Genomic DNA, 9,817 nt, shown 5'->3' on the forward strand with positions numbered 1-9,817 from the left:
GAAAATGATAACTGATAATTTAAAAAAAATTGTTCTAATGTGTATTTATTTTATTGTTACCTCAATTTAATTTTCTTTTTCCTTGTTCATAAATTATTATTTTTTAAAATTATTTTATCAGTTTAATTTTATTATATTTTTGATTTAGATTCATATTGATTGATACAGATTTACCTATTGTATTATTTTGTACAGTTGTAAATTACATTAAATAAATAATTTTAAAAAAAATTTATTTTTTTTAATATTTTAATTCGGTGTGTACTATTGTTATCATTTAAATTTTGTTTTTTCCTTTTTCTGTTTTTTTTTTCCTCTTTTATTCTTCTATTTCTGTAAATACTGTATGAATGAGTATTTGAACACTAATACTTAATGTTCTTAATTTGTGGCAGATTGTATTAATTCTCTTCAATAAATAAAATAAATTCATAATAATAATAAAATAAATTTATATAGCTTAAAATTGATTTGAGAAAAAAGAAAATTAATAATAATAACAAATAAACGAATATAGAGTCCTTTGCAGAGGGGGCTTCTGTATTCGAGAAGAAGCTGGAATTTTTAAAACGTTTAATGAATACGTCTATGGATTCCATTTGTAGTTCACGATGATAATGACTATTTCTTATCCACCAAGGGGCTTCTACTGCGATTCTTAGCAACATGTTTCGAAATTACTGTATTTTTCTTTTCATTAGAAACAAGATACTGCTCAATCGTACATCAATAAGGCCTTAATATTGTTTTATAAATAAGAAAGGATGTACTTATCTGTTTTTAATTTAGATTTTTTATTAGAGAGAGGACACAGGATTATCAAACTAAAATTTATACCTTGATGTTATAAACGTGAAATGCAAGTGAAAATTTTCGACCTTTTTATTTTCGTATGCTGCTTGAATACAAAGCATCCCTGCCTTCGCTAATGATATAGAATAAAATTAACGAAATTTCTTGAAAAATAATATAAAGAAGCATTTTGAGCAATTGTTTACTGGCAATAAGATCCTTCTTGGTGAAATGCTAATTTCACTATTGGCGGTAAGATGAAACTGAGCCCTTACCTAACTGAGTCAGTGGGACGAGGGTTGTGTGAGGTGTCAAGAACGGGTCTCACTTCCTCAGCTGTCGAGTCAATGTCACTTTGCTGAGGATGGCCTTATTATCGACTATACTTCGAAAGTTTTTAAAAAATATCCAACATCTTGTTTAGAAGTACTCTAATGTAATCTAAGTCCAAAAGAAGACAGCTATCTGATTGAGGATAAATCCCTAATAGCAATAAAGTATTTGATGGGTGAGACCAAACATTTCACTACATGAGATAGTAAATTTAACCTTCAATATAGTTTCAATCAAAATTACTAAGACTGATCAGTAGCGCTTCCCCCTACATCAGTAACAAGAACTTACACAAAAACTTACGAACTCCCTACGTACAAACAACCGTTAAATCATTATATAAACAGTTTCACGACACACTTCCAATACTCACTAACCCTCTAATTCAAGGACTATCAACACGAGACTTACCAGATACGAGACGACGTTTACGAAGGATCTGGAATAGGGACCTCTTAAATTGAGTTTTAAATTTCAATTTTAATGGAGAGGCATCATTGGATGACCTTAACCTTCATCCCTTCATGACATTTTTATTTTTTATTTATTTTTTTATTTTTTTCTTCTTCTCTCTCTACATCTCATTCGCTGGTTGTAAAAATACTTTTACAGTTGTGAATAAACTAAACAAAGTAAAAAAAAACCTTCAATAATTCCTCATTAGAATAAACAATTTAATTATTTAATCTTTAGCCTAGATTACAACATTTTATTATTTATTTACTATAAATAATAAGAAAAAATCCTTCTTAAACAAACTGTCTTTTATTCAGAAAATCTCAATAATTTGATGTCTTATATCCTCCTCATTTTAGGAGTTTGTCCGGATTATAAAATGTATCATCAATAGTCCGATTTTCTTGTATGCTATTCGTTTACACATATAGTGGCACTATATATGTAAAGGATAAAATAATATATAATATATAAATATAAATAAAGGGAGTAAGAAGTTTTAAGATTTAAATTTTTTTTTTAAATTCCAACCCACTTATGCATTTGTCCTATTAAATCGGGGATAGCAGGACCTTTGATGGTGTGAAACCCAACAATACTTGTGATTTAAAAAATTGAAATAAAGGCAATTCCAAGGACATTAATTAGTAACTAATAGTTTTATTGTCTCTACATCTTTTTTATTTTCTATAGTTTTTATTCAATTTTTCTAGACGTTTCGGAGTTCTCCAGCTTTAAGATTACATTACCATAGTTAATTGGACCCATATGATTTATATTTTGTCAAATTATTAAATAGTCTTAATTTTGGATGGAGAATTATTCTGCACTAGCACTTAACTAAGTATGTATAAGTCACTTGTTTGTAAAGTTCCAAAAATATTAATGCATTAGGTAATCTTTTCACAAAAGAATAAAATTAGTTACAAATTGGTATATTCCACTGTTTTGGTTCAATTTTTTTTAACTAAATGATCTTTTTTTGTTAATGAATATGATCAATAGTTTTAAAAATACGACTATATCAAAAGCAAATTGGAATTATAGCACATTTATCAAAAGAGTATAAGCTTGTTGTAAAACGGTAAAAGGAGAGAACACGCTGGAAAGGTTTTCGAGGAAAGACTCTCAAATTCCGCCATATTTCAAACAACTTCCATATTTTCCCCGTTTGTACATTACCAATTAATTATTTAATTTATTCACGACATGCCTAAATTAATAATATAAGCGATAAAATTTGATTTCGTTTAGGTGCTTAGTGACATTTCCATTTGCAGTATAGTAAAAATAACTGAAAATGAATTCTTAATTCGTAAAAATATTTGTAAAACACGATGGTTAAAGGTTTACTACTCCCAGGAGGTGCAAATCCCTAATATGTCAGCTTTGAAAAACTATATCTCGGAAAATATTATATCTAGTGAGCTCTTTTAGGGCACAAATATCAGCAAACTTGTTTTACTTTTAAAAGGATTCCATTTTTCATGTAGTCTGTAGTTTTCAAGATATTGAGCACTGAATGAAAAATGTGCGAAAATTCTTCCAATAAAATGAACTTACGGCATTACACTATTAAAATGGTTCAAAATGTTTCAAGGACGATTACTGTTTCTGCTGTTTAGGCCAGGTAATAAAAATAATTATTTTTAAACAGAAAATGTGCATTTGCTATTGGAAAAATAAAAAATTCTCTAAAAAACTTAGTTTCATGTGAGTAAAAAAAACAAAATTAAAAACTTTTTAAGGGTAAAATTTTTATTTATGCACTTTAGAAACAATAAAAAAGAAAGATTTGAAATCAATTCATAGCCAATGGGTTCGAGATAAAAAACTTAAGCTTTATATACCATACTACATTTCGACAACTCAGTCAGGTGAAAATAGATTTACTCTGAAATCTTGCATATGCACCTCCATACACCACACTTGTTTACCAAAATGTTCAAAATTTAATCCTCTAAAGTTAATGAATTTAAAATCTAAAATTTATTCAGATAAGCTCCAAATAATAACTAAGAAGTTACTATAAACCTAAACAACTGGATTTGTTTTTTGAATAATATACCATAGGGAGTGGTAAAATATTTACCATCGTCTTTTGCAAACAGTTTGACACAACAATCCATTAAATAAATTACTTTTAAGTTATCTTGCAATTATGCAGGACTATTGTTGGCGACAATGTTCATTTCAATAGCTCCTGCTTGTTAATTGAAATCTTTTGTATTTCCTTAGCAGTTACAGAAATATACTTGGCATATGCTATTAACTTTTTAGTGGTAATCTCATCTCAGCCAAAATTTTTTGCGAAATAATGTTTTATAAATTAAATCGAATTTTTATTCAAAGATTGTTCATTGTTCAAAACATAAACCCAAGGCGCTGGCAGCGTTTAACGTGAAAATTTACACTATGATATTAAAATTTAATAGTGCTTTATTTTCATATTGTACTATATAAGCTATATGTGCTATAAATCTATGAATATAAATATTCAATCTTAATTGTACTTAGATGAACTTAATTAATAAATTAATTTACATTTATTTTACATGTTATTATTCCCTGTTAGTTCTTATCTATAACCAACATTGCTGACCTGATTTTGTTATTATTATCTTTATCTATTTTTATTATATTTTTTTATACGGATTTATTATTTTCAATAATATTTTTTTCTTAACCGTTACATGTATAATCTTGATTTATTTTAAATTACTCACTTTTTATATACTTATTTATTAATATTTAAGTGTTTCACATCTTCGTTGTATCTATGAAGAAAGAATGTAAAATGGGCAAGCTTTCAATGGCTCTAGACTAATTTTTGATTATATTTTAACCACCATTTTCATTATCTCGATCAGAAATGAATGACATAGCTACTGGACGTATCATTTCTTTGATCGGATTTCAAATAATGAATGGGTTTTTTTTTCTAAAGTATTGAATTTTGATTGTGTAATTCTTAAGGAGTCGATGGATTGTGAAAACGAAAATTCAGAAAGAAATAATACGACCACTTATCAAGGAGATTCTTTGGATGAGTTGCGACTGAAGAACTCTATTCGCTTACAAATCGCGGCATTCTGCGCCGTCTTGCGTCTATGTTGCGCAGGACATTGAATTGCGCCTGCTACGATTCGTTACGTAAAAAAGAAGATAGTAACAAAGGAGTCACAAACATTAGAAACTGCGAAATCACGTACGTGTTTGGGCTCCTTATCTCCTTTTATCCATTCTGGCCAACTTTGTACCGCAATACCACTTTCTTACTTAGTATTGTGTGGTATTGCCGCGTCCATGTACTGGCATCACCTGGGGTTGCAGAAGATGTAATGGTATAAGTGCCATCAATATTGTTTGTAATGAATTAATTTTGGGGGATATCTGTCCAGGAAGCATAAAAATAACAACTAAAATTCATATATTATTAACTAAAAAAAAGGTAAATTTGTATCGCAACAAACCTATGAAAGGTCAGGAGTACAGTACTATGTAACGAAGTACTGTTACTGGAGCAATGGTTGTGCACGGAGGTGATTTGGTCAGAATCACTTTCGACCACCAGAGTATTAATTATACTTACTCAGCCACTTAATGAGGCTGGGAGGGCTCCCGAACCCAGTGAAACAGGGGTGACAAGGGTCTACAGTGAAACAGATAGTTATCATCTGCCACAGCCGGATTCGAAGCAGGGTCCTTGGGGTTAGTAGCGCAGTGCCTTACAATTGAGCTACCCTCTCCCGCAAATTATTAACTATCAATCAGAATGACATATTTCTTCGATATTTAAAATTCACTGACATCTCTGGAGATTAAAAATAAGATGAAAAGCTCTAAGAAAAAATGAGAACTAATACTTCCCTGGAGTAGTATTTATGAAACCAAAGAATTTTAATAAAATGACAATGATAAAATGGTTTGTAGAAGTAGAAAATAAAGTTTGAAAATGAACGAAGGTAAAAAACCGAACGTTACGTTGCCAAATATATATAAATATGAATAAAATAATGAGGCGTTAAAGCAGCAAAGGTACAAAAATAAACAAATTATATTCTTTTTATTTTTATGTTTTTTGAATTAAGATTGTTATCTCATTGTTTTTTGGGTTTTTTTTTCAACCCTGATGAAGGCAAGAAATTCAGGTCAAAACGTCAGCACAATTGAATAAGTTTTGTTTATTTGTGTATCTTAGCTGACCACACTCTTGACTATCTCCTCATATAAATAAAATGAAATAAATAAAAAAGCGCATTCTTATAAAGTTTTATTTTTTTACTGTGTAGTTTTAGTGAGTTCCTAAGGAGATTTTTTTTTTTCTCAATTTTTATTCTGATAGTTAATAATTTAAAAATTAATTCCACTAAAAAAAGAAACAACAATAATAAAGTTGTTCATACATTGAATATTTTTTTATTATTGAATATAAATCACAAAGACTAAAGTAAAAAAAACTTATAAACCTAATGGCACATTAAAGTTGTTAAAATTGTCACAATTTTTTGTGTAACCATGTTTCACATTTAGCAACATAATTTCGATCGAGACTTCGATTTGTTTTCATTGCAGCTTACTGGATTTCAAATTTAGAAGCATTAATATTACCTGGAAATCAGAATAATGCAATTAATTATTAGAAATTTTAAGATAACATATTCAGAACTGTTAAATAAATTGGATAAATAAGAAGCTGCACCTCCATTTTGTTAATAACATATAGTTGTACAGGAAAACCGGTAGAGTCCACTGAAAAGCAATAGAAGTCTCATTGTAAAGTAGCTTTGCTAACTCATTAAGTTTGCTCTAAACGCTAAAAGTGAAATATAGTTAGCCAAGAAAAAAGTGTATATTTTTATGAAGAATTTTATTTATTTAATGTGATTTACAACTCTACGAATAAGTAAATATGTTGTATGTTACAGTTACATTTGAAAATCTTGGGAAGGAACCACTCATTGGTGGTACTTCAAGCATTAATTTAAATTAGAAGGTCCCGTGGCCATCTTCTTTTCAGGGCGCCTCGGAGGATTATCAGAGATTATTAAGGATGAGAGATTAAGAATTAATGGGTTAGGATGGGCAAGAAGTTTGGAATGAAAAGACGCATCTCTGTTTTGGGTCAAATCTGCAACGAATGGAATGTTAAGGTCTTTGGGGATGAGTTTATTTGTAACGTAATAAAGAGCATCAAGGATTTTGGATTGTAAGGATTGGATGCGGGAGGAATTTGATGGTTTGTTAGAGCTCCAGAGCTCAATTTTATGGAGAATTAATTTATAAATTTTAGGAACAAATCCCTGTCAAAAATTATCTCCGGTTATGAAGCGCTGTGAATTAGGAGAATTTTCAATAAACTCTCAGAAATACATATTTGAAAATAAATTTTAATACATAGGCAGGGGTGAGACGTCACATCAAATTTTTTGGCGCATTACAGTACTCAAGAGTTAGGCAAATTTAGTTATAATTGAATCTAATAACTAAAATTGCCATGCTTACGACCCTTAATTCATGAATGAACCATTGATAATTAAACATCAGCTAATTTTTGCAGGATGCTGTCAGTACTGCAGCAATCCAATATTTAATACATCAACTCCTGCCCCCTCCGGATTGTTGGTAACATACAGTATTAGGTTTAGTTTTTCGTAGGTTAAGTTTTATTGAATTCAGAAATAATGAGTGACCCAGCACATTATATAGTTCTATCTATACTCACCACAAAATGAATATACTCCCCACAAAATGAATATACTCGCTAAGACTCCTCAGAATGTATATGTTCTACAGTAAAAGGAGATAATGCAAAAATATGTTTTATAAATGTCAATAATGATTTTTTTTTAAGGGGCTTTGAAAAAAAAGGATAGGGATGTAAAAAAAAAAGTTTGAAAATGTCCAATAGAATAGGCGGAAATGTCATTAACATATGAAAAATATATAGATATAAAAAAAAACTATGAAACATTTTTGTTATTAATAAATAATCTTATATTTAGAAAGCTGGGCTGAATGAAGTTCATAAGTTTTTCCACAGTTTCGAAATTTATATTTGTTAATAAAAAAAAATTAATCTCACTTAAAAACCAAATGAGCGATATAAATTTATTTATATTACACGTTTTTTTATTAGATTAGCCTTTGAATACAAAAGTGATATAAATCAAATCTGAAGTTTTGAAATGTTCAAAAATGAATGACTTACACTACTTTTGCTTTTGTACGCCGACCCTTCATTTTATTCTTTAGCTATTTTATTTATTATTGATTGCACTTTTAGACTAAGCGAAATTTTGATTTCAGAAGAATGACGCTGGTACAACCAACCCCAGACCAGCAGATCTTCATCCGGACCGAACTCAATGAAGACGTTTCCACGAGGGACAAGGACCTCGAGCACATCAAGGACTGGCTCAAGAGGCAGCCCCATCTGCCCGCATTCGATGGTCAGTGTATCAGTAAAGTATAATCATAAACTAAGTAGCAAGGAGGTCTTTGGGGAAAGAAGCCGAATGGATTTGGAATAACTGAGGAGAAGATGGTTGGTGGTGTGGTCAGTGAGGAACAAGAATAAGTAAAATTTATTTATTAGTACCAACGTTTCGGCCAGAATTTAAGCCTTCATTGGGGCTAAAAAAATAAGATAACAAGCGACATGAATGGTTGTTATTTTGTTTTTCTTTGTGTTCTCACCGGGGACCGCATCCCCAACCATCTACTTCTCATTTATATACATCCACGGCCAACTATTAACTCATTGATTTGAAATAACCTTCTAGGAAATATATTATAAAGGGTGTTTCAGATTTAAGCGTACAAAAAGGATTTAAAAGAAAAAAAATACTCATAAAGGTATGTCCTTAACACTTTGTTAAGGAGAGATTCAGGCCTAAATATTTTTACTGTTATGCATTATTTAGGTTATAATAAATAAATTAATATCTGTTTGAAACTACTCTATTTGCTGCACTTGCTCAAAGTTGAAAACATCAAGGCAGTCTTGGCATCTTTCTTCCACAGCTGCAGTGGCCAAACGGCAAAGGATAATTGTTTCACAAACTCACCATCTATGAAAACACTGGATCTTTGGTTTGTGGTGAAATTAACAAAAATTCAATGCAAACCCGGTCATTGAGCTTAATTCTTTACAAAGACGGATTATTGATACTCGCAAAAAATAGCACATACCGTTCGGCTACTGTTGCTATGGAAAAAATCCCGAGCTTGTTTTAATAATCTAGGTAAACATTCTGAACAACATATAATATGATTGTTAATGTTTCCATTTCATTAATAAAGTAGTTGGAATACATATTAATTTGTTTACTATAACCTAAATAATACTTAAAAGAAAAAAATCTTTAGACGTGAATATCTCCTAAACAAAACGTTAACAGACATAACTTCATAGGGAATTTTTTGCTTCTTTTGAGATCCCAATTCATATTTTCAGTCAGGGTACTTAAGCCTAAAACACCCTGTTTATACACATAATGTTAAAGTTGGCTTTTCTTTGATTCGTCACCTACACTAGGGATAATTTCAGGAACGAGGTGCAATCGTCCAAAAGTAATTCAGACATTTAGTTGCCATGGCTTGTTAAAAACTCTCTGCATTAATCACAGAATCGTAGGATCATGCCAACGAGGCATTTCTTCAGAAGGCTATTGACACAGAAAAAAGTTTAGTCCTTGAATGAAAAAAGGTAAATATACTTTAAGGTCAACCGAGCCGAGACTGAGGGGATGAGTGGCGATATTTGGAATGATGTGACAAGTATTTAGGAGCTCGTTATCTCAATTAGTGAGTGATTACTAAACGATTGGGCCAACTTTATTAATGGTTTTCACTGGCTAGCAAGGACTTACATGGAATATGGCTCCTAACAATTTATCTTCACATGATTAGTTAAGAATTTTGTGAATCTTGAATAATTGAATAGGTTTCCAGTAAAATTTACTTGTTGTTTTATTGTTTTTTATTAAATTAAACAGGTCCAAAAAAAAATCCAAAACATTTAAATTTTTTTTCTTAGCAGATCTAATATCAACTATTTCACAACAACTTCCAACAAAATAAGCGATATACTATCCCATACAGGTTGGATTTAGTTTTGACCCCTTTGGACAAAATAGTACAGTTTGTTCAATTTCATCAATTTTTTTTATTTATTTATTGATATTTACAACTTTATAAAAAAAAATACAACAAGTAAATTTGATCATAATGA

General features: G+C 30.2%; 1 protein-coding gene across 1 annotated transcript in view; it reads left to right on the forward strand.

Moving 5' to 3' along the window:
* LOC106687813 (alpha-tocopherol transfer protein-like) overlaps positions 1-9,817 on the forward strand; it is a 59,525-nt gene that overhangs the window by 28,655 nt on the left and 21,053 nt on the right. Inside the window, exon 2 of the mRNA XM_014431913.3 lies at positions 7,891-8,033. Coding sequence (XP_014287399.1) covers positions 7,895-8,033 — 139 coding nt within the window. The 5' untranslated portion in view covers positions 7,891-7,894. The remainder of the gene's footprint in view (positions 1-7,890; positions 8,034-9,817) is intronic.

Source organism: Halyomorpha halys, unplaced genomic scaffold (assembly GCF_000696795.3).
Source record: "Halyomorpha halys isolate HHAL.00 unplaced genomic scaffold, Hhal_1.1 Scaffold1014.1, whole genome shotgun sequence".
In the NCBI taxonomy this organism is placed as follows: domain Eukaryota; kingdom Metazoa; phylum Arthropoda; class Insecta; order Hemiptera; family Pentatomidae; genus Halyomorpha; species Halyomorpha halys.